Consider the following 25867-nt stretch of genomic DNA (forward strand, 5'->3'; position numbering starts at 1 on the left):
CGCACGCAAAGGTATAGCGGACGCGAGCGAGACGAGACGCAGCACGAGAGGAATAAGGCGAGCGGGATTGGGCTTATCTAGCGCGGAGACATGTTTCCAACGGCATTGCATTCACCGTCCCGCACTTGAAGCGGCGATGTTCGCACTTGTTTCGCGAGGTGTTCGCGATAAGAACCGCAATGCACGGACGGATGACGCGATTCCCTTGTTTTTACAACGTCCCCTAAAAGAACAAAAAAAATCTATCATAACGGCACTTTATGCGCTATACTGCTGAAATAAAAAGAGAGAGAACTCCTGGAAGTTGAGCACTGGGAAAGGAGGATGAACTCCCGTGGCGGGAAAGGAGGGGGTGGGGGAATATAGCAGAACAACAAGAACGACATATCATGTCGCCTCCTCTACACATCGCGTTTGTTTTTTTGCGGTCCAAAGTACGCGGACCGTCGTTGCAATGTCGTGATTGGCACGCAGGACGACACCGGACGTGCAGGGAGACCACGTGACCGCTCATCCTGGACCAATGAGTGAGCAGGTAGCGCTTCGCGAGGGGCACTACTTAAGCGGTGTCCCGGGTTCCGCGGCCTCAGCACGGGTTCGCCCCTTCAGCCGATGCATCCGAGCGAACGAGTTTGGAGCGACTTTTACATCGTGCCTTTTCGTTCCGACCAGTTCTCAGAAGCTACCTCGTGCCTGAGACCTCGCGTTAGCGTCTACCATACTCCGGAATGGTGTCCACAGCTGCGGTCGAGTTTATGGCGGCTTCGGTGAGTCGGTCCTCCTACTGTTCAGTTTACTTTCTTACGACGTCGTCCACTAAAATCTTACTGGTCCAACTAAAGTCGATAAGTCACACCACTTTCGGGGCTTACCCCCATCTTCTCGAAATGAGAAATTGAGATATTCAGAAATTTGTTTCCTGAGCCAACCACATCCGAGTGCCTCTAATTATAAGAATATGTGGCGTCACAGTTGATATATGTGAATTCTTGCCGTTATCCTTGCTTTGAATGGTCCCTTAAGCTCTTCATACAATAAGCTGTAAACCGCGTGGGGGGGGGGGGGGGGTAGCAGTCTGTATAATGTTGTGCGTGCCTAAAGTAACATTTTCATGCAAGCCTTCTACGGTACTAAGAATAAGATTGCGGAGAGAAAAAATAAATAAATTCAATATCTCAGAGCTTTATGCCTGAATGCGTTTTTCTTTCCTTTTCCGCAGAGAAACACCATGGCACAATTTTATTGTTCGTTCCCTACTGCCTTGCTATAAAAGTCATCTTATTATTTTTTTTTCTCGTTTAGTACCATAATAATCCTCATGGCTTATTTTTCCAGCGATTTCCGGATATTTGAAAGGCTTGGCCATCCTTCTCTGCAGTACTCTGAAGCAAAGCAAAAAGTTAACATTTGTTAACGCGAACAAACAATACCTCCAGTTCTCGTGTAGTCGTGTGAATGAGCTGCTGCAATTTTCCAAGTAATTGTTCGATAGCGCAGATATAGAATAGCGTTTCTGAAGTGTCTTACGCCTGTCCGCATGGACCCTGAAAGTTAATGAAAATGTTTAAAAAATGAGTGAGTAAATATCGTAGCTACTTTGAGCTCGTTGAGAAGGCTTCCGAGCTTTTGGTCGAGCTTGTCATGCTGGCGTTGTTGCATTACTACGTGGTATATTGAGCAGCAAAACGGCATACGTCAAAGCCTAACCTTTTCGCACCCCTTCTGCAGTGTCGGGACGTGACGAGCTTGAACCTGACTGACAGGTGTGAGTATGTTCGTTCCGAACCATCATGTTCAGCCAACATGGGCTACATCAACTACATCGAGGGGATCTATTGCCTCTTCGGCCCGCAGCACTACGTGGAATCTCTGCTGCTCACGGTAAGTGCGTTGTTCAAAACAGCGTCAGTAAAAAACTCTCACGATCACATTAATCATTGCATGAAAGAAATGGCGTGAAAAAAATATGTAAGTTATTAGAAATTTTATAAACACAGCTATCACACTCGATGAATAAAATAGAAGACGTTATCGCGATCATAAATAGGGAAATAATAGATCAACACGGAACTTTTACTAAATAAGCTACAATCACCGCCATCGCATTTAACATCAGCGTTCTAGTTAGCTTCGTATTGCGTCATACAAATACCTTTCACATATCCAAATTTCTTACTTTTATCAATGGTCATACTGCAATGACAAAACCTCGATTACATCTCATTTCCCTTTAAAGCCTTTTTTTTTCTTTCGCATTCTTCATTACATTACTTCCCAGATTCCATAGCTTGCTCTTAACGCTCAGTATTTTTATTTAAAATAGGCTACATGTTCTCTGGAGGTTCTTTGTCTCTTTAAGCTGAGTGTTCCGTTTGTTAATTTCGAGCGAGAACATTTCCCTACTAACGCACGAGCTTTGCTGCTTCGAAGGTTCGGAGTTGCATCTTGCCACCACGAAGCCGGCACAAATTGTATTCGTAGACAACAGCAAGCTCCAAGATATTCATCCACTTGCGTTTCTTTTCTTTTGCTAGCTTTCACTATAGAGATTCGTTTAACTGTCTAAGCCTTTGGGAGAGCTGTGACTCATGGAAATCACGAAGAGCAGCTAGATTTTTTTCCTATGCTGACGCATGCAATAAACAGCTGTGCCCTTCGCATCTCGTCGTTAAACCATCCTGCGCCACATGGGCGCGACAGGAATTGCCCCACTTTATGGATGTCCCTTAGACAGCGTCGCAGCCATAGTTATACGTAGTTGTGTCGCAAACAAGGTGCTATGAAGCATCCTCACAGATAAGAGCAATAACAACGACCAGTGAATGCGCGGGGGGGGGGGGGTGGATTACACCATTGCGTGCACAACGGTGATGGCGTATATTGCATAAATATTGCATCATATTGCAGTACCGTAACTTGCTTTGATGTCCTATTATTCTCTACGTATCACTTGGATGATTAACGTACTGCCATTTTCTACTCGCAGGTGATGTGGTTGCTAGTGTTGTTCGTCGCCCTCGGCGTCACGTCAGGTGACTTGTAAGTGACCGTTACTGTGTTCACACGCGACGACTTACTCTTTTCTCATACCTTTGTCGGTGTTATAGTTCTTTCGCGGACATTCGACTGCTTCGTCAGCAAGTGCAAAAAACTGAATTATGGAACTAATCTATTTCTGTATAGTGCGTAAATATGCTCATTTGCCTACCTCGGCATTGGCGAGGGAAACGCGTACAGAAGTTCAAGTTGCTTCTTTCTTAGCACGCTTAATGTGCCATCAGGACAACAGCAAACGAAAAAAAAAAAAAAAAACAGGAATGCTGCAGTGTGTTCTTATAATAATACAACATAAACTAAGTCGCTTACGTAAAAACGCTCATAACACTCTACCACCTCTTCTGAAACACTACTGTATACCGCGTGGTATATCTAGCAATTTTCTACCAACTAAGATAATTATTGGGGCAGCGTCGAGGACCATGGACGCTGCCCTAAGGCATTTTCTGTCAGGACGTTTTCCAATAAAGTTCACTGTATCTGTAGGATAATTATTGTCTTTTTTTAACATTTTCGTCTTATATGCCACAGTGTGCGACACTGTACGAACGTGGGAATAAACTGCTTATGTCTATACATCCAACATTAATGCAATTAATTGCATTTTTCGAAACATTTTCTTTACAGCCTGACTCCAGCCTTGTTCGTCATCTCAAAGACACTCCGCATGTCCCAGAACATGGCAGTATCCTTTGAACTGTAAAACAGCGGTCTACATCTGTCCGAATGAAAGGTTTGACGATAGTCGAAATGTTTTTGCACGAAGCCTTCTTCGTCGTACGGGATATACATTTCCTTCTCTTAATACCCATCACACTGGAGGTCAATCTTGACGCTTTCCATGCGTTCAGCTCAATTCTTTACCGTGGCAACCAAACCCGTTTTGCATGAATCTTACCACGTAATTTTTTTGTAAATTCTTAGTGCTCACAATTTTTTATTGTTTCAATATATGCGCTTGATAAAGGAAATAACTTCACATTAGTGTACTATTCCACTTGAAAGACAATTATGCCTTGCTAAATGAAGTGTTTTTTAGGCTTCAGTACAACATATCTTTATATCAAAAATGCCTTGACTAAAGTGCATGGTGTCACACTCCTCGCATTCGGCAACGGTTCTCCGGACATCTTCGCTGCCCTGGCAGGTGTGAGGCAAGGATCGTACGAGCTTGTCATTGGAGGCCTTGTAGGTGGGTTGAGCTCGATAATCCTCAATGAAATTTGTTTAACGCGCACTGTTGCCCCAGCGCATTCGCTAACAGACTCCTGTTGATCAATTTAACGGCATAAATTGCGGCGGTGTGTGAATAACACGTTGAATCATTGATTCAGTGGAGTACTGAATGCTTCGCAGACCGACCAGTCTTAAACTCAAAGTGAATTAGGCATCCTTTCAACACAAGCAACATCACTTGTTTTTGTCCCAGTTACGAAAAATACTCGTCGAAACAGTCATGAACGTAAAAACTAATTCCATGTTAAACATCAGTCAACGATGCAAACGCGTTATTGCGGTGTAAAATAAATAATTTTTATTACGTTACGGTATGAAATAAATAAGGGCTACGCAATCTTTAGCTCTTTTAGCGATGTTATAAATATGAGGGTCGCAGTATTCGCAGAATGTACTAGTAAATCCTAGGAAGTCTAGCAATCATGAAATCATTCATGCGCAATTAAAAGCGCTCAATATTGCCTAACCAAGCCCATCAGCATCAACTGGCTTTACATAGTTCACGCAATCGAGTTGGCTCGTTAACAATATCAGTAAACGTTTTGTGATTGCTGTTATGGACAAGCTTTATTCCCACAAGGCGTGACGTTATTTCCAGCATGAATCATTTGGTACCAAGGGCGAAATGTTCTCTTCTACGTAGGTGGTGGGATATTCGTCACCACAGTTGTTGCCGGGTCGGTGTTCCTCGTGAAGCCCTTCAAGCTGGCTGCCCGACCATTCCTGAGAGACAGCGTGTTCTACTTCTCCGCAGGGGCTTGGGCCTTCTACTTGTTTTACACGGGAGCGATCACCATGATGCACGCTATAGGTACGGTGAAGTCTAGTTTTGTTTAATCTTTTTTTATGGTAACACAATGCTAAATAACATTGTAACAAAAGGGAGAATTGAGAAAGAAGGGTTAACCCTCGCATATGGTTGACCTACCCGTAATGTTTGCTTTTCACTGGGAAACACAATTATTCAAGTCATGATTGACGCAAGCATTTGCTTGCGATGGTCTCGTGATTATACTTTAAGAAATTCGTAATTTATAAATCTAAGAATGTTCTTGCGTAAACGTGTGCTCCGCGAATCGCGGCGTTGTGAGATAAGACGTAGTGCAGAGCACGAACTCGTAAAGACGCACTTCAGAAAAAAATTGACACTTGAAATCGTTTAGCGTAAAAAACGATGTTGCCGGCAATATTATCCAACTGTTAAGTAAGTCCATTGTTTGTTGCCAAGGTTAATCAAAATCATGAATCAACTTGAGGTAAGATCACGCAACAGCGACAGTGAGTAAACTAGAATCCTGGAGTAGAGTGGCATATATAAAAAACTGAGCATTAAGAAGAAACAAACGCAGCATTCAGCTCTGAAACACTGAGTTTTGCCTGTTAACCACGCAGGTTTCATCTGCCTCTACTGCGCATACATTACTGTGGTCGTCGTGAGTGGAATAGTTTACCAAAGGTACCTGGCCAAAGAACAGGATCGCCAACAGCGAGACGAAGAAAAAGGGTGCCACGACGAAAAGCCTCCCAAGAACGGTAGGTGCTTCTCCAGTCGACCAACGCTTCTGGCGCTGGCGGTTTGCAGGCTCGTACTGCCAAACCGGACGGGCGCCATGTCTTGCGTCGGCAGCGCCATCTCACCTCGGTGCCTGTCGCCCGGATCGTGCGCGTGGATGCAGAAACCTGCCTCCGAGCTTTTGGCAGACGGCTTCGCGCTAAAGTGCACCGGAACTTTCTCCTTTGGACAGGAGAAGGTCTTCCGAGACCCGCGTCGGTCGCGCGCACTTTCACCAAGAGGTGTGGCTGCTAAAAGACGGATTCGGCGTTTCTGTACCTTCGCAACGCACATAAGGTATACCAAAGCTGTCCTTTCGAATTTTCTCGATGCTTCCCGTTTCGCCGTACTATTCCTGCTGAATATGACGGTCCTTGGCGCCTTTGTCTCCCTTCTTGCAGGACTACCTCGAGAGTCGTAAGCTCTCCGAGTTCTCATATCTTTTGTCGTTCTGGCTGTTGGTTTTTGTTTATTTGTTTGTTTCTCAAGACGCAACTGTTCGTCGCTCGTTGCGAGGGCTCTGTACTGTATCCAAGGCCTACGAAACTCTGTCTTCTTCAGGTCATCTAATGGCCTTTCCCGTTGTTTTCTACCTCTCCGCCAACCTTTTCTGAAACATGTTTGTATTCTCTAGAAGTGCACACTTTTGAAAGAGGCGTGCTCTTTTGACTCACACTTGTTCAGTGCTGGTTTTCTGACATGGTTGCTGCCGTTTTCTTATGCTTGTAATGTGTCTATGTGCTTGACACGAAGATGGGAGGAAGCAATGTCGGTGCAGTTCACTTTCGTGACACGAACAAAAGAGTGAAGAGCATGCAACTGTGAACACATCGCACAAAGCGCATCTCTAGCATGACGAATTCTCATGTGGGTCTGACGTGTTGTAAGCATGCTGCCTGATCATTTCGAATATTGCGATGCTTGCATGAAAGCATGCCACTTGTCGACTGTAGCATGTTTTATGGACATGCATGTCATTCAGCCGATGTGGGTTTGTACTTTCTTTCGTTGTTCGTGAAAAGAAAAAAGGACAACATTGAGACGATTATCGTTGCATGAGTACAACGCGCTTCGTGATATTTGTGCTTTCCTTATTCATCGCGTTGTTTGATTTGATAGCCACAAGTCGTCCGCATATCCTGCGTTCGAGTGCTGCATTTTTCTAGCCAACTCAGAGTGCTAGAAGACGCCCTCTTATCATACCCAGCCGCGCCGTTTTTTTAAGCCAGCATTTCTATCCCGCTCACGGTGTAAGATATACACACTTACACCGTGATCCCGCTCCACGTTAGCGTTCTTTTATTTGTATTAGTGGTCATAAGCGAAGAGATCTAAAGAAATGGAAGAATTATTTCCATGGAGACGCCGTATTAGTGTCGCGGTATGTGAACTAACAAAGTGGTTTCAAAATCTAAGCAAATAATGCCATTCATTCAAGACTATAGTTGTAACAAAGTGTAGTTTAACTTACTAAGAAGTAGGCCTTGAACAAGGTGCTGCATGAAAGTTGTAGTTATTTCAGAGTGAAACCGAATAGTTGGTTGTATTTCAATCTCAGAATGAATGCAAAGTGCTCGAACGCAGGACAAATGCCTTAATTCTTGGGTCTTTGTCTTCCAGGCCCCCCCAGCGCTAAGGTGGCGCCTCACCGCCCACAGTGTGGTGTCCCGCCCAAGAGCATTATAGCCCCCAAAACACACGCATGGCAAATGCCACCCGTAAAGCTTAAGACACAAAATGAGTACGTACCACATGGCCAACCAACCCCACAAACAAAGAAAACCACCAGGTACCACATTCTTGGTCACAAGAACAGGTACATCGCTACAGAGTCAATAAAAAGGCAACGCGGACACGTGCTTTGCATTTAGCATAAAGGGGCGACGAGAAGGCCAACGCAAAGACATGTCCGACGCAAACGCTGCCCCCTCTCCACATCGTCTGTATAAGAAGATAGCGAATGCGAACGGAGACTGCGGGTGCATCGAGCGTGTTCTTGTGGAGGTCTTCTCGAGTCCTTTTATGGTAAATCTTCAGTGGTATATACCCCGAAGGTACCTGTTCTCACATTCTTATACCTTACTTGATTAGCAGCCAGTCGCCTACAGCGCTATTTCATATGCTCCTCTTTGGCGCTTCGTTTCGGTTACAGAGGCATCCACAGTTCCAAGCGAACTGACGTTCAATGGAAGGCGGCACGTCTTAGACGACCCTGAGCGCTCCTATGTCGTGCCAATTGGTGAGTATACAAAGGTTCATTGGCTACTTCTATTAGTGATCACTTTTACGACAGTTAGAAGGTAATTTGCTGTTCGGTAGAAATACTTCATCATAATTACATTTCTGACTAAGCGCTCACTGATTAAATAGTAAAGAGCAAAGTAGTGAAATTAACGAAACAGGGACAGCATTCATAAAAGCAGCAATAGGGGCTAGTTGGCTGTACATCTTCTTGGGTAATCCTGCTTTTAATGTACTAGGACGGACTAGAGACACCATAGACATAGAGCGCAGACACAGAGCGCTCCGCGTCTCTGGTGTTTCTTGTCCGTCCCAGTACGTTAAAAGCGTGATTACCCAAGAAGAATTCATAAAGGTATCCATTCGTAAAGAATCTCTGCTATTGGCTAGCCGGCTTGTTTAACTTGAATTTGAACCTATTTTCTTGGAAAATTTATATTTCTAGTAGAGGAAGAGACTAACGGACCTAGTGCCTGACAGAGGCCTCTGTCTTCGTGAATTCAGCCCCAGGGGCCCGATTCACAAAGCGTTTTGTTCATGTGTCTTGCCATTAGAGATATCCTTCCGGTAACAGTATAGGGGCATCGAAGATTACTGAAACTTTTAAAGACGATAGTCTTTCTTGGGGAACTTAAATGCAGAAATTTTGGTCTGTCTTTCTGTCTGTCTGTCTTTCTGTTTGTCGTCACGTCCCTCGATTCAGCCACTCGGCGAAAGTTGAACCATTTGCCCAAGGGCCAGCCGTCTTGAACTGGTACGGCTTCGCACGAGCTCATTGTTGTGTTTCGGTTTCGGTTCTGTATTGCACTGTATGAATGCCATGGGTTGGTGTTGAAAAACTTTAGTTTTGAGAAGGCCAAGAAGGTGAAAAAAATATTTAAAAAATGAAAAAGCAGCGTTGTGGGCGGCCTTCAGGCTGCCGGTTGTGGGCGCCGCTCTGGCGTTCCTGTTTTACCCAGGCGACGTGTAAATAAAAGAGTGTGTGGAGAGTACTCGTTGAGTGCGGACGTTTCTCTGCTTCAGCGCTTCGCGCCAAACCGCGTTTTCGGGCTGGCTGGCGTCCCCGCCAGTCGCGTTGGTCACCGCCGGTCTTCGCCTGCTGCTGCGCCGGGACTACCAGCACGCAACACAGCACTCATGTTTCCCGACGTATTGCCAGATGGCGTCCATATCTCACACAGCGCCTCTTCTATCGTCTTTACACGACATTTGCAGCGAAGCACGCAGATACGCGGCCAATTTTTTGTTTCGAAGAATTATTGCTTAAGCGATTTTAAGTGCTTTTTTTTTTTTTGCACCCAGATCTCTAATCGTATGCGTTTCTAAAGGTTATACAGTCGCATGCGCGCTGTTGCTTGACTCCTTCCGTCCGATTTTTTTTTTTCTGTAGCCTTCAGGTACTTGAAGACCGAACCGAGCAATGATGTTGAAGTTGCCGAGAAAAACACAGTGCCAGATCCCGATGAGGGTGTCTATTACATCAACCTTGGCGCTGACAGCCTTGAGGAAGAAGTCGACGGTGAGTTCATGGTTTCGTGATGAATCATATCAAACAGTCCCATCAAATGTTTTTTTTTTTTATTGAGCTATCTGCTTACCGGACAGGAGTGTACATGACTCAGTTGAACCGCAAAATTTTTACACATATAGGCATGCTGTGCATAAAAGCATACCGCCAGTACTCGTTATCACTGGCTTGCCTGGACCAGCATTAGTTTAATGCCGGCCAATGATGCATCATTCTGACAAATGCTGGATAAAAGAGGACTTACGGTGGCGAATGATGGTCAATTGACTGCAGTGCTAATGTCGTCCATCAACTGATTTAACAGCAATATTGTCTTTATTCCATCTCAGTAGAATGATAAAGTTTCCTACCAATTATAAAAAAATATTCTGTCTTTTTTTTTTTTCAGTGGACACACTTGCCATTTCTATTGATAAACCAAGGAGAGCCTCGAAGCTGGACAAGGCTCCTTGTATCGCACAGGAGGAGGAGAAGAGTTCGACGGGCCTTGTACTGGACGTGATCAACAAGCTCCTCTCTGTTAACTTAGACGAGAAGGAGAAGGAGCCGTTCCTGATGTACCTCGTCAGCATCTTCAAGGTACGTGCCTGTTCTGATTTCGTTCTAGCCTAACACTTTCGAACAGAGCAAAAGAACAAAACAATCAGAATAAAAAAATTATTATTAAATGTTGGGTAGTATTACCCAACACTTTATTAGTATACAGAAGGAGGTCCTATACTCAAAGAATCTATCGGGACCTCCAGTACAAACACAACTATGGTATTTTGTTTGCAATTCAAAGCAACGGCAGCACGAAGTTGTATTCAAGCGGAAACAGAGAACATTATAGAACAAAATGCGCAATTGATTTCATAGAATAATACTACTTTAGTATATCAGATGGTAGCATGTGGTATGCGAAAGTATAGCAAAGGATAAGCGCTTCAACGCTTCAACAAATGCAGGAAAATAGTAAATGTTAACGGGATGCTCACGGTTGCAAAATTTACTCGCACGTCCGGCAGGTTTTGTGAAGTTCAAGGCTGCTTGACCGGTTCAGTAGTATCATACAGAACTTATACACATCGAAATGTAATTAAGGTTTACTTCTGCGTCACCTTATCTGATGTGTTTTGCACGTTGACTAAAACGCGACGGGTAGGAAAGTGAATCGGTATTAGCGAGTAAGTTGCAATTTACTGATCTCTTTCGACGTGAGTCGTGTTGGTGCTGTTACTTGGAGAAAAAGATTAACTTCACAGTCTTTTCAAGGGTAAAGGACCACAATATAAGCAGAAGATACAAACACACTCGTGAACCTGACACGATGTAGCAGAAGGGTTGTCTGCACGATGGTACTACAGATATGTGTTTACATTGTCGTGTACACAATGTTATCTGTCCTGAACAGGGTGTCCAACGTGTTTACAAAGAAACAATGCTATCCACGTTGGCACTACGGTAAATTGAGTCCAAGGTATTTAGAAAAAACTACAGATTAACAATAAACGCAAGCATTGAATCACATAGCTTACTGGCCTTTGTTATCCTTCGCCGTGGCATAGCAGCAAGTTCACAACCAAGGAACTGCTGCTGTGGTATACCGGTCGCTAGTATTCCACAGGGCCATGTCTTTGTGTATTTACACGGTAACTTCAAGGAGCCTTAACAACATATATATATATATATATATATATATATATATATATATATATATATATATATATATATATATATATATATATATATATATTAGCCGCTTTCGTGTTCTGACCTCGTGATAGCTGCTGTCTCGATATTCCGTCGTTTGAGACATTGCACAGGACTACAGATTGGTCCTCAAGAAAGTGCCCGTTGGCTCCCGCGTACAGGTAAGGCAATGTGGTACGGGGAGATTATTACCACCATAGCATAAAGTGCGACACATTGCGCTACAATAAGCACACCCCAAAGCGTGCTAAAGGCATCCTTATTGAGTAGCAAGCGGAGTCGGTTCTTGATATATTGTTTTTCTTTTTCGTATGCGTGTGGTATCTCTGCACAGCGATAAATAGGGTGAGTAACTCCATCTGTGTTGCTCTTTTTCTTCCATAGATCCCTGTGTTCTTCACACTGGCAATAACTACCCCAGTGGTGGACCTCACCCAGAAGAACAACAACTGGTGCCGCCCTCTCAACGTGATCCACTGCATTACAGTCCCTGTGCTCCTAGTCTTTGTCTTCGGCCGTAAGTATTCATTTTGTGGAGTGCGTAGCATCCACGTAATGTTTTGTATCATTGACGAGCTTTTCGTACGGAAACTATGGAGGGAGCTTGCATAGACCCATTCATTTACCGAGTATGCCGGCTTAATCATTCGAAAACGGATCGTTTCCATTTCGCCTTGGGACTACGTGATGACCCTAATGTCTACACAAATAATCATCCAGCTGCACTGTGCTAATGTTGAATTCAAAGCGGTTGAAGATGCACTCATAAACGTGTGCTTCCCACGTTTACGTCGAGTAGCACGTTAGGCCCCTTTTACAAGGACTAATTTAAAAACGGAGGTCAGTACTATATGAAGATGACTTCGGGTTTGCGAGTACCAGGCGACGCTTGCTTTCTTTTCTTTTTTTTCCGTCTGTGTCAGAGCAACAACGACACAATAAATACTGTCGGCTTAGACTGTCGTAACTTCGAAAAATTCGTGTATTTCTATCCGTCGTCGTGTTATTAAGAACTTAGGATCTGAACCCGCTTAATGCTGGCAACCTTATGCTCTGAACCATAGTAGAACAGGGAATTGAAGCAGTGGGCAGGAGGCTAGTTCCTTTCATCGCGACACAGACACACAATGTTAAACAAGATATGCAGCAGCAAACAGGAGCGCGCGTGGTCTGCAGAGTCCGAAGGGAAGTTAGTTTTTATCATCTCGATAACGTATATAGTTTAAGGATATTGTGATAAAAGTACGCTTAGAGCTTCGGGACACCTATAGTTTTCTCCGTCCTGTTCTCGCTTTTAACGAGATTTGCAACCTTCTAACTTTTACTTGCAGTGGGAAAAGTGGAGATCGGCGGCGTGGTTCCCCTCTGGACAGTTGTAGCCGCTGTAGGTGCTCTGATTGGAGTGGTCGTGCTATTTACGTCTGAAAATGACAAGGCACCCAAGTACCACTTCGCCTTTGCCTACGCCGGCTTCATTGTTGGCGTCGTGTGGATCTACGTCATCTCCATGGAAATCGTCGTTTTGTTGCAGGTGAGAGCTGGTGCCGGAAACGACCAAGTGCGGAGCACTACAGGGGACCGGCTTGTCGTCCACCTATCTCATGTGGCGTGATCACGCTCACAGTAGAACGCTCAATACAGGCCATAACATGGCTAGCAATGCTCAAAGCCGTGTTAAAATGAACGAACAAGGTCTAAAATAACATATTTAACAGAAATAGCCAAGAAGTAATCGCATTAATTAACTCAAAATCGCTAAAACGTTTCGAAAACGTGGGGCTGACTCCGGCGGGGCGCGAGAGAGGGCGCCAGCGCCTCGCAGAGCGAATGAATGCGGTTCCCGCTGCGCCGTCTCTGCGATGTCGCTGCGTCGGTACGTGACCACATCTGATGGGGAAAACAACCTGATAGAACTCGCTGCAGACGACGCGTATCTCAACTGCCGTAACAAGCAGGAAGTCGATAAAGCGTAGCAAAAAAGTAGCACATGTAGCACACTGAGTTTGTGAACCTGCCTAACAAGATTCTTCTCATGCCGGGGACTCACTGTGAATTACGCAGCACTTTTGTAAAAACACGCTTGCAACAAGTGTATACCCCATTCTTTGCTACACGGCTGAAGTGAACAGATTACGAACGATTAAAATGAACAGTTCTGATTGTGATAGTGATAAGGAACTGCAAAATTCGGTCTGTTAATTGTAGTGACTTCATTGGCACACCTGTAAATGTTGTGAATAACATGTAAGCACTCTCTAACTCTGGAGCAACGTTTGCCCTTGTTATGCAATTTTGATAACATCAATGCAATGTTGCTTTTTTTTTCGCAGGCCGTTGGCATTGTGTTTCGCATTAGTGATGCAATACTCGGACTGACAATACTCGCATGGGGAAACGGTCTTCTAGGTAAGTGACTGCATTGCTGTCGAGTTCAGGTAAATAGTGCAGTAATGTATCAAGAAGCAGTGATGGGCCCGTGCACTGACATAACAAGAAGATGCGCCCACTGCAAACCTATGGTTCCGGTAGCATCTAGGTCATGCTTTTTTGTAGATTCTACGCGTTTTGAGGGCTCAAGATTTTCTAGGGTTTGAATAATTACGCTAAGTGTTTCCGAGTAGGAAATGTTTTTTCAGAAAAAGAAAGACGAAGCTATCTTGTGTTTCATATCTCTCACAGGAACCGACTTAACGAATGCGCGTGCATCCTCCAATCCGTGTGTAGTTTGTGTGTAATACTCACACAGTGCTCACATGGGCTTTATATGGGACGATTTCGTAATAGCAATACTAAATAGATAAGAAACCTTGATGAAAGCGAAGCATACAACGCAAGATCGTGTAATCTGTATGCCCTTCATGGAAAATGTCCTTTAATTACCCACATGTCTTAACTGGACATGTGGAGCAGAAACCTAGAGCAAAAACATGGAGGGTTACAAAGGGGGTTCAACTTAAATTGAGGACGACGCAGCGAGCAATGGAAAGGAAAATGATAGGTGTAGCCTTAAGGGACAAGAAGAGAGCAGAGTGGGCCATGGAGCAAACGGGTGTTAAGGACATCTTAGTCGAAATGAAGAACTGGACATGGGCAGGGCATGTAGCGCGCAGGCAAGATAACCGCTGGTCAATAAGAGTAATTGACTAGATTCCAAAAGTAGGCAAACGCACGATGGGGAGACAGAGAGTTAGGTGGGCAGATGATATTAAAGGGGCCCTGCAACACTTTTTGAGCAGGGTCAAAAAGCGCTGCCAATCGGTAGTCGAGGCTCCCGAGAACACGCGAGCCAAATATTATAGCGAAGCGAGCGGCCTGGAATTTACAATAAATTCTCAAGGTCAGCTGAAAATCGCTCCCTCTTCTCTCGACAAATGATGGATTAGTCCGCAATATATGACGCGATTGTCGTCAGTTCCACCATTGGCTGATGTTATAATCACGATAACACCCTCATTATTACCTTAGTTGTTCATTTTGAGTTCAATAAGTAGATAATATGTATGTTTATATTGTGTTATGCCGTTAAAACACCGCACAAGCATTAATATTAGCACTTCCGGTCTCACCGACAGCTCGTCTGCTCGTAGTTGCGTGGTTGCGTTTTCTTCACCATGTGCAGTGCCGAAATCGTGAATATTTCTGTGCTTTTGACCATCGCCGGTTGCCGTTGAGAGTGGCAGCCGTTCGAGTGTTGCCTCGTCAGCTGGAAACTGCATCGTCGGCACGTTCTCGCGACCGACCGAGGCAGCGGTGCAGCATTTCTCTGATAACAATGCTGGCGCCGGCTAGCTTAGGATACCTGTGTTCGCTGTACGGCGAGAGTCCCGTTCGCTGTCTGTTCAGTATGTCATCGAGCCGTACCTCGGCGTATCCTCCCCGTAGTCTCAGGTTCCCGAGAAACCGCGACACAGCAACCGAGCAGACTCGCATTTTCACGGTAGCTGCAGACAGCCGGGGGATGGGTCCGCGCCGGCCCGATGCCCCGCGATCCTTTCTTCTAGTCTTTAGTTCTTTGTTGTCAGCCCGCACTCGCTGTGCGCCCGCATTCGAAGAGCAAACAGCATCGAAGTACCGCCACTGGGAGAAGGGTGCACGCAGCTTTGCCGTGTTGCATACGATTCAAGCGCGAGCAGTGCGACGAGGCGGTGTATCGGAGTGTGGGTCGAAACCCATCTCAGCTGTCATTCGTTCCAAACGCGCACGCAAGTTTGCGTCCATGGTTGGCAGAGCGATGAAAACACAACGGCAGTTCGAGGTGCACACCCAACATTACCAAACCGCCTCGCAGTTTTCAAGCACGCGCCATACACGGTGCCATGGGCTTCGCCGCTCGGCGACGACCGCGCGAGCCGACCGGAAGTGGCGCCACAGACCACGTGGTTGCGCCGAGACGCCAGAGAGAAAAAAATGAAGAAAAAAAAATGCCGCCGGCGCTGACGTCGCCTCCTCGCACCTCCGCCCTCCCTCCCTTCACGCCGCGCGCAGCTTTCCGCGCGCTCGCTGCGTTGAGTTGAGGGAGAAAGCTGCGGAACGTGATCTCTATAATTTGGTAACACCACTTAGACTTGACGGATTCGAAAAATTTTTGCGGCATATGACTCGTGAAAAGTCATACGTCAATAATGAGACTATTCCAATATAACTAAGAAAGGTGTTGCCGGGCCCCTTTAAGAACTTTACGGTCATAACGTGGCAGCAGCAAGCACAGGACCGGGTTGATTGGCGGAACATTGGAGAGGCCCTTACTCTGCAGTGGACGGGCCAGGTCTTAAACGAAGTCCTTTGGATGTTCTCCCAGGCCTCCTATACCACGGGGTATCGTGATAATCTCTTGAACTGAATTCAAGCAGTTTAAGGAGTAAAAGTCGAAGGCTAAATTTTAACACGAAAGTGTTTCATGCCGGGGTCCACCAAGACTTCAGTAACGTATTTCCGTCACGGAAATGACGTCGAAAAAATATATATGATCAGATGGCAAAGAAAAAAAGGTACCGTCAACGGGCATCGAACCCACGACCGCTCGGTCCGCAACAACAGATGCCGGGCACGCTATCCACTGCGCCACGGTCACAGATTCAAGAGGCTTTACGAACGCGCCTTTTATATCTACCGCTCTTCCGGTCGGCTGGGTGGTGGTGTCTTCTGGGAGTGGTAAGGTAAAGTAATTCATCATTGCTGTGGCCTCCGCGACTAGTACCTGCAACGCGTTACACGTCCGTCCCATTCGGCGCGTTTTCAATAGAAGTTGAATTTTGTCAATGCCTTAACACACCGCGAGGTGGCGAGCTTGGACCAAGCGTCGTAAAAGCGTCGGCCTCGCTCAGCAGCACGCTAATACAAACCAAAAATAGCTCTGCGACGCGCGCCTGCCTCACCTGGCTGTAAAACCGCGTTCCATGCTCACGCGCTCGCCCCGAGAACAATCGCGGCCGGGGGGCGGCACGAGGCGCTTTGCGTTTCCCTCTAGTCCGGCCGTGGTGTTCAATCACATTTTAACATACCGTGGTATGGTGACCAAGTTCTGCGTCCAATATACGACACTTCTGGCTATCACACCTCGTTCTCTGATTACGCTTTCAGCGTTAACTACTACAGCTACCACAATGGTTTGTTTATCATTTAACATGGACATTAGTCGTCGGAATGGAGCTGTACCACCAATCATCAAAGTGGGTTCATCCACGTTAAATGGTGTTATAGCTGCCAGACATCAATATACATTGTGCAAAATCTCTTATATCGATGTACAGTGCGCATTCAGTTACTTCTGTAAGGGCACGCTTTACTTTCGTGTTATTCCGATTCCTATGACGGAGGGATCAACCGTGTTTTTTTGAGACCCTCCTCAACTAGGCATTTTAGTCAGCCCGGTTGCATAACCACGAGGTACCTATAATTATTCCGTGTGCTTTTATTCATTATGAACATCAACCCTCAAGTTCAGTTTTGGGGAGGGAGAGGTCAATATTTTTAAGAAATGCTATGAAACTCAGCATTGTATTCATGCGCGTGGCTTGTGAAACATCATGCTCGTGAAAACGTGACGTAGTGGAACAAGTATATAAAACTTCTTTCTCCAACGTCTTCGTTTTCAGACTTCCTTGCCAACGTGAACATCGCAAGGAAAGGCTACCCACGAATGTCTATCTCGGCATGCTTTGGAACACCGTGCCTGAGTATCCTTTGACAAATCAAAACAATTTCTATGTACAAATTTTTTCTCCGTATACGTATCAAACTGCACTATTTCTTAAGGTCATCTCCCGTTGCGGTTTTCCTTGTCGCAATTCACTCACAATGAGCACAGAGAGAGGGCAATGCAAGCGTGCGACGAATCTATCACCCCGCATGTTTTATAGCGTGTATAATTTGCTGCTACCAAGAAAGCATTTCAGTCCCGCGACGTTATTTTTTTTTTTTCAAAAAATTGTCTCGGGTACAGCGAAGTGGCTACTTGCAAAGGCAGTCTACTTACAGGTAGACTGCCTCGTGCTCCCCGCAAGGCAGTCTACTCAGCACCTCAATTTTACAAGGTTACTTTCACCGAAATTAGGATCGCAGCTGACTTGGAGTTTTTTTGTGTGTGTCTGCATCTATTCGCACTGTCTCCTTAACTACTTCCTGAAGCTCTTCTACTCGGTGTTGGAATTCCGTCCATTATTCAGTTGGCAGGAACGAACAACGTTCTTGTGGTGAGTATACGAAATATGTTTGATTATCTCTTCCATGGGGTGATGTCACAGTGCTACAGCGGTGGCTAAAACGCGTCATGATGTTTCTGCAAGATTGTTATTCTTCCACAGCCGTTATTGCGGAAGATTAACAACTTCTTCTGCTGTTGATTTGTTTACCTGTTTATTTAACGCTTAATTAAAACTTAGATGCTCTGTTTCGTGCCATACAAAGGTCTCTTTCGTAGCAATCAAGCAACGTTCAGCTCCATTCAGCTCCAGGATTCATTTTTGGCGATTGCTTCACAGTATATAACAAACAAAACGTGATCAAATTGTGTGTTTGTCGCCCCAATACAGCAGCATGCAATCTGGTGGACCTTGCAGTGAAGGACTGCGTAGTGCATCTGATCACCTTGTGTACCATAATGTGACGTGATTATGAACAGTTGAATCTTCTCAAATGCTCCCGTATCAAAATCAGATCTCTGTTGCCCGAAATCACACCGAATTGTCGAGACATTTCCCGATTTATATATACATTTTTATTTTCATTGGGTCCTTCCTTGGAATGCTGCAGAGGATGCACCGATTTCCTTTTCCTGAGACTGTTCTCTCTCCGTATTTTTTTCACCAGCTTCACTACACCAAGCTCATCACGGTGCTCTTCTCCGGCCTAGCCACCAGCCTACTGTCTTCAATGGCCACGATGCTGGCGACCCGCTTCGAGAGTAAGCGCTTCTATGGCGGCGTGCTCCTTGCGATCTACTTCACGTTCCTCGTCGTCGCCGTACTCGTTGAATCAGGATTAGTGTGAAGACACACACACACAGAACACACAGGTCACACACGAAGCAGAAAATGTGTAAACTCTGTTTACCGCTTCCTTAATTTGCTCAACGGAAGGAAACGTGTGCGCTGCGTGGGATAAGGTGTTTTCCACAGGTGCCATACTTGTATCCTTCACACCGCTTCATCAATATTGGAGTGGTGCTTAACAAGAGGGCGTGGTGGTAATTGCTCGAAGAGTGGGTCAGTAAGCAGAAGCTTGTCGAGCTCTGCGGGACAGAGTTTACCGGGCATTCGTGCTCTCAGCTAGTCGCTGTTTTTTTTTTTCTCCTGTTCTAGAGAGCCGGCCATTGTAATCGGCGACACGACATGACGTCCACGCTTGCTCGTGGAAACCAACACAAAGTACACGGGAGTTCAAGAGCCATGGTCGGCTATTTTTTGTGTTCTTCGACAGAAGCCTATTGTGAGCAGCTGAACTCGCAAAGGTGGTCTCACCGAATAGACGCCACTGTCAAAATACGCACACACGAATACCACACGAGTGCTCGTTTTCAATTACATCATTTTGTACAAAGCAGAAAACCATGACGTCTGTCTGCTTGTGCATGCAGAGGCTCGCGAAGGAGATGGTGCTTTTTTTCTTTCATTTTTTTTTGCGTCCCGCGCAAGCAGGACCACCCAGCGCATTGTATGCTCTTGTATTTTGTTAGCGTCTGATAAAATTTTTTGGTGCGAGCGAATTATTTTTTGTACATTTTTGCGTTTCTGTGTTTGGCTGGTGATGGTGAAGCATTTGCTTCTGGGACGGCGTTTTAAAGGGACCCTGGAACGAATTTGGCGACAGTGTACAAACTTCTTGAGTGGGCAACTTCGAATCAGGGCAGACCGATTTATGTGCCTGCAATTTATTAAAAGGCTTTAAGCACCCACTGTGGCACATATAGCAGTGGCGCCGCCACATTGACTTTTCAGCCCCCCCCCCCTCCTTTCATCTGGGACGTGGCACGGTTTTGTGACGTCGCTCACGCGAGTGAGTGGATTGGCCTCTCATCGTCTCTATACCGGAGGAGAGAACGTGAGCGGCCGCGTTTGTGGTGGCACCTGGTGGCGTAGAGACCAACCAGGCAAACGCAGGGCGTGGCCTCCGTGATCTTCCGTGCGCCGGCGGAACATCGCGGAAGGAAAAGCTTAGCCCGACTGCTCGGCGAAGTTCTTGAGGAAGAAAAGCATGGCCTCGGATGAGAGTAGATTTCAGTCACCTGCAGTTTCATCTATGCAAGATTATTCCTATAATGCGAATGAATTACTCCAGTTTAGACTAACCGCTTGCGTAAATTCAAGAACCGTTTCAGGGACTCTTCAGCTTGGGTGTTGCGGGGAAAGTGTACATAAATATTTATTTGCATTTTCGTAAGACCAAAGTATACACACTGACTGTTCCTGACGCTCTTTTGAGCCTGTATTTGTTTCTTGAAACGTATACGCATTATTTATATCGCAATTGAAAAATATACATCCTTCAAGTTACCGGACTCGTACAACTCCTGTGACTGGCATGATTTCTTGTTAGAATTTTTTTTTCGAGACTTACTTTCTGAAAGCTAACTACGTCGTTAGATCTGATACGCAACTTTTTCCTGTTTCATTTTCTCTTCTTGGCCTGCGCTATTCTGAATCTCTCCCAGTGCGGCTATAGGTAATGGCGGCGCTGTGCGTGCGTTTTACATTTCACCGCCACCCAGTTCTACCTATAAAAACAATAGTCCTAACATTTTTTTTTTTTGTTCCCGTGATGCCGTTTCGTTCATGCGGCATGACTTTCGATGAAAAAGCTGGCTGTGTTGACGCCCAGACGGCGGTGAATTAGCAAGGCAGCTATAAACACAACGAACATCAAGACGCTTTTCTTCCTCCAAGTGCACCCATGGTCTGGCGTTTTCCGAAATCTCTAATGTGGATACGTATGAGCCGTAGCGTGGAGTTGCTTGTTGAGACTATTTTGCACATGCATTTCTTACTTTTGTATGTTTATATTATTAGTTGCGATGTTTGTTTCGTACTGACTGCAATAAATTCTATTCGTTGTTCCAAATGGCGTCATGTTTTATTGATCAAGTTCTACTTTGCTTCTCCTGAGCATGTACAGGGAGCGATCAAAAGTTCCCTGGCCTCGTTGCCATAGGATTACACGGGATAGCGGCTTGGGAACTTTTGACCACTCCTGTACGAACTGTTGACGTGACCTATTTAAATAGGTGTCAGCAGATGAAACTTCTGCTATCTGTGATGGTAAGGTGTGATGAAGGCAACAAGATGGCGCAATATGTAGTTATTCTGCAACTAAACAATCTCAGTAGCATGACTTCGGTAGCCTTCCAATTCCAAAACTATCTATGTTCTGTTATGTGGGCGTAACAATGCGCACACATAAAAACAGTATGAGTATTTCAATGTTCCGCGTACATAAGAGACGCGTGCTGTACGTTATTAGCGGCTCGAGCAACGAGTGACGCTCTTTTTTCTCTTCCAAGCACTTCCGGTAGAGCACTTACTTCCGGTTTACCGAATATTCAGAACACGTGTCTTAAAAAAATAAGACTAGTACGAAATGAAAGGTTCTAGCTCAAGTTCAGAGTTATATTGAATACACACGATATCGGAGCACAAGTTTGCTTAAGACAAGGACCAAGTGACTATCAGAATAATCAATGCAAAATTTATTGCATGACTTCATTGAAGGAGTAGACGGTTTTCTAGTGAGCGGCTGGGATCGTTGCGCCACCTGGCGGAGCAGGTCTCAACCACGCGCTTATTTCTGCGTGGCCTCTGGGATCCGCTTCGGTCAAGTTTAGTCAACCCAAGAATACAACAATGAACTCGAACACTGACTTGCGAGCGCCACTACCAGACACCTAAGTCAAGGATTAGGGTCAACTACAAATGAATTACCTTAATGTCTATACGCCGACTTTCAGTAATCGCATGAGCTTATAACGTGCGCCAAATAAGAGAACAGCCAAGATCTAATATAAAATGCCACACGAAGCCCCGTCAAACCTGCACTGGAGAACCGTTGGTTGTAAATCACTTTGAAGAAAGTCGTGCACGTGTCCGAAACACGTTTTGTCATGCCAAGAAAATGCCTTCTACATGTATTTCGCATTTGACGCTTCATTATCACATTTTCAACTTCACTTCTCAAACTTCTCACATTTTGTTTTTTGTTTTTTTTTTGTCAAGCGAACCGTGTTGTTTGAATGAAGTAACAGTTACGATATTGCTCAGAGCACTAAATATTCGCGGCGAGATCGACCTATAGGTGGCAGCACCGTCAACCCTCTAGTGTGGATACTGGTTTCGTGTGGTGTGTGTAGAAGTGCACGGGGCTTCTGTTTTCACATCGTGATTTTGTGTTCCGTACCCGCAGAAAACCCTTCGTTATCGATGGTGAGGTTTTGTTCGTTGCCACAATGCCGCACATACTGCACAGAGCCAGGGATAAGCTTCCATTTTTATCCCACCGACGCGGAACGTCGCCGACTGTGGCTCGTTAGGCTTCGTAACGGCAGGACGCCTTCCAAATACGCGATGGTGTGCAGCAAGCACTTCGACGACGGTGCATTCGCATTCGCAGACGAGAAAGAATGGTGAGTAGTCAGCGATAACTTCGCTAAAGTGTGCATTTATATCCTTGTTGCTGCTGTGCACTACGAGCGTGAAGACGGTCGCAGTAAGCGAACGCTCGGGGAAGGTACCCTGTGCTTTGATTTTCCTACACTTCAGCAGGAAAATGAAGCGAGAATCAATCGAGAAAGAAGAAATTTAATTCATGGAATTTATTCTTTGTCATTCAAGTACCGTCTGCGCTGTGAATGCAAAGTTTGTTCGCGCTTGGCTATGAGTCTGTTTAAACGAGAGTCCCCGAGCCCTTTTGTAGTTCGCGCATGTTCCATTGTGTTTACACGGCCGCGAGAACAGTTCTCAGTATTCTGCAGAGCAAGTACGTGCACCGAAACGCGGCAAGTGTGTAGGCATGATCTGGTGCATAGTAAAGGGTATCGTTTCATGAGCCCTCACTCGCCACGTAAGCGATGAAAATGCGCGAGCGAGTTTATCGCCACTGCTGATCTTGATGAATATATTTTTCTCGCTCGCTCTCTTTTTTTTTAAGGGTTTTCGCGGAAGAGATTGAGGCCTGACGCACTTCCGACACTGAACTTGCCAAAGCGCAAATTTGACAGGCATAAGCTACCTCGCAAGTACACGGGTGTCTTTGTATACATTTCGCCACAAGTTATAATTGCGCAAGGCAACTCAGTTTTGCGATTTCCGTGTCATTCCATTTTCTGTTCTGTTTCGGGGACAGTTTAAGTACCGAAGTGTCAGACTTGACTTGACAGAAATATTTCTCTGCAGTGAGACCAGGACCGTACACAACTAAAGCTCGTCGCGTAACCTATAAACGACAGTCCCAAAGTTATACACCTAACCACAACGCGCAAGTGCGTGAGAGCCTTTTTTTAAACCACCGAGCCGCTAAAAGGCTATATTCACATGAGATTTAATACTTCTCATCTTTAGGACAACGCCAAGTGCACTTTGCAATGCGCTTGAACCACAGAGCGGCACCTACACTGATATGACTCTCGTGAACGGACGGTACGACGACCACACACAGAACTCTCGACAAGTGCACTCACTGATCTTATTACTGTACATACACAGCCGATCAAGGCCAAATGCTTCTTTACATCGTGTTAGGCATACGTACGAGCGGTTAAAGTTGCACCAACGCAACGGAAGAAACCGCCTTTTGAGGACCTGCATGACGTACGCGCACATGCAAAGACAACGCGGCTACCAGACGACGCATGGAGCAATCCACACTAGGCGCGCTTCAGCCAGTAGCCGCCAGGCGGCGACTCCGCTCGATCTCGCGGCCAACAGCTGAGGCTTAATAATGATATCCTCTAATATCGGCTCTTGTTCTGTCGTTGCACAAAGCCTCACTTACGTTGACGACCATGTCATTAGGAAGCACATAGAAACCGATTAACGTGGTTATGTGTACACGATCTGGCTGATGATTAAAACTTCTATTGCTCCCTAACGCGCTCGCTGACTTAATTATCATCATTTGTAAAGTGTCGACCAAGACATAACTTCACGACAATACTAATAATCAACAGCTGGAAAAACACGGGGACGAAAAGTGGACACTGGACAATCGTAGTCAGCTACCTTACTAAGTTCACGAAATTATTGTTATCATCATAAATTATCCTCATATAAACATGTATAGTTCTCTGCGTAAGATGTGGTCCTCCGTACGACAGCAGAATTTGCAAAGTGGCTGATGGAGCTAATTGGTAACATATACAGAACGTAAAGAATTCGAAAATATGAGTGCGATAAGAACAACAGCTCGGGACGAGCGCCGCAGACGCGCGGTTCGAGCGAACATACGGGGTCGTTATAGTTGAAATCAAATACCGGCAAGCGCAAGCGTGCGAACGATTGTTCAGGCGGTTGATGGAAGCAACTTCAGTCACTTTGCACCCCATTTTACCTCTGAGCGAACACATAGCCAACGCGCACAACCTATATTCACTCCTCGCCGTACGAAATTCAAGTTCATTACTCAGCACTCGCACCGCTGCCGCCAATCGCTAAGCCCCTGCGCAGCGGTGATTAATGAGGCTTCCTGGCTCTGCCATCTTCTTTGTTAGAGCGATAACGCATGCAGAGTGTGCCCATCGAGTCACCATTCAAAAGGAAACGGCGGCTCATTTGTCTTTACTCGGGCATTTGCCAAGATTTGCGCTCTGACTACGTAGGCTCTCGCCCAGTAGCAGGCACTCCGGAACGACTCTTACTAGTTATTTCGCTCGCTTTTGCCGTATTGCTCGTAACTACTTGCCAAAAATACAACATTCGAAGCAGGCACGGAAGTAGCAATCGTTTATTCAAATGAGAAGAACGGAAACCCAATCGGTTTTGAAACTGTGCAGCAAGTTCGCCTGTGGCGCGGAGGTAAAAATATCGCTACGGTTTCTTAAACCAGCGCGCACTTCCCGAGCTCGTGTGAACGTTCGCTGTGAGTTTTGCAAGCAAACTCGACCAAACGTGGTGTAGTCTTTCGATTTCGGTCTGTGTAGAGGTCCGTGAATATGACAAGAATACACGAGGCGGGGTTAGTCATTCGGTCTGCCAACTTCCCATGATTTCTCCGCTCGTTGCGGAGGCTCATAATCTCATAAATCTGTTTACTGTGCGATTCGCAGTCGTTGCTCAACCCCATTTAGATTTTTTTCTCTAAAGATAGGTCTACATTTGTTTATAGTTTCGGCAGATTAGTTCTGGGCAAGTCAGCTATGTTGAGAAAAGTGTGACGAAAAAAAAAAGAAAGGAAATGTAATCCCACCGGATTGTTCTACAAAGCTAGAGAGATAATATATACAGGCTTCTTAGGAATGAAACTTCGTATTTGAAGAAAAATACGCATTGGTCCAGGAATCGAACCCGGGCGCAACTTCATATCGGGGTCGGTACGCATGTGGCAAAGAGATGAGGGGGCTCTCTAAAATATGGATGTGTATATCCGTAAAAGAAAATTTTCGCCACGTGTTCTCAGTAAACTACGTCGCATTAAGCACTACATGTCAGAAGAGAGTGAAAGGGGGGGAGAGTTGGGTTATAAGGCCAGATATTAGTTTGTAAAACTTTCATTGCATTAATTCTTAGTAAGATCAGAAGAAGGAAGTTGAAGTGAACTTTCCTGTCTGACCGTAGAAATCTTCGCAGGCATTCTTCACTGCACAACATGACGCAATGCTGTGAAGCCGCATTGTGACGCAAAATTGGCGTGCGCTTTCCCTTCATGCGGTCGATTACACTCATCCGCAGTCCGCTGATACAAAAAGAAAAAAAAGTTACTACTATTGCTCATTTTCTTTTCTTTTGCGTGGAGTCACGTGGCATTCTGTGCTTTAAACGCTGTTTATGGTGTAAAATTTTAACATGTGTTTCTCAATAAGCTATACCGATAATGTTTCAGAAACTGTTGCTTTAGTCCCATTCGCGCATGTATACCTACAT

General features: G+C 45.4%; 2 protein-coding genes across 2 annotated transcripts in view; one reads left to right on the forward strand and one right to left on the reverse strand.

Annotated features, from left to right (window-relative positions):
* The first annotated feature begins 456 nt into the window (after nucleotides 1-456).
* On the forward strand, nucleotides 457-20861 carry LOC119390067 (mitochondrial sodium/calcium exchanger protein). Its single transcript, XM_049415204.1, has 17 exons — nucleotides 457-767; nucleotides 1729-1881; nucleotides 2987-3039; nucleotides 3685-3741; nucleotides 4146-4249; nucleotides 4937-5104; nucleotides 5686-6262; nucleotides 6599-6617; nucleotides 7937-8084; nucleotides 9477-9605; nucleotides 10003-10193; nucleotides 11691-11823; nucleotides 12638-12837; nucleotides 13637-13712; nucleotides 17402-17482; nucleotides 17934-17998; nucleotides 18615-20861. Exons 1-17 carry the CDS (start codon nucleotides 729-731, stop codon nucleotides 18792-18794), a joined length of 2373 nt encoding a protein of 790 aa, XP_049271161.1. The 5' UTR covers nucleotides 457-728; the 3' UTR covers nucleotides 18795-20861.
* The window catches only part of LOC125758227 (protein rhomboid-like), a 32387-nt gene continuing 25460 nt past the window's right edge, over nucleotides 18941-25867 (reverse strand). Inside the window, exon 3 of the mRNA XM_049415205.1 lies at nucleotides 18941-19035. Within this exon, the coding sequence (XP_049271162.1) occupies nucleotides 18941-19035 (95 nt within the window). The remainder of the gene's footprint in view (nucleotides 19036-25867) is intronic.

This window comes from Rhipicephalus sanguineus, chromosome 4 (assembly GCF_013339695.2).
Source record: "Rhipicephalus sanguineus isolate Rsan-2018 chromosome 4, BIME_Rsan_1.4, whole genome shotgun sequence".
NCBI classification, from domain to species: domain Eukaryota; kingdom Metazoa; phylum Arthropoda; class Arachnida; order Ixodida; family Ixodidae; genus Rhipicephalus; species Rhipicephalus sanguineus.

What these genes read in the sequence shown, in the direction of transcription:
- LOC119390067 (XM_049415204.1), top strand. Translation starts at nt 729, where the DNA reads ATGGTGTCCACAGCTGCGGTCGAGTTTATGGCGGCTTCG. An exon ending in CCTTGAGGAAGAAGTCGACG is followed by an intron (nt 9,606 to 10,002) that starts GTGAGTTCATGG and finishes TTTTTTTTTCAG; the next exon opens with TGGACACACTTGCCATTTCT. An exon ending in CCTAGTCTTTGTCTTCGGCC is followed by an intron (nt 11,824 to 12,637) that starts GTAAGTATTCAT and finishes TTTTACTTGCAG; the next exon opens with TGGGAAAAGTGGAGATCGGC.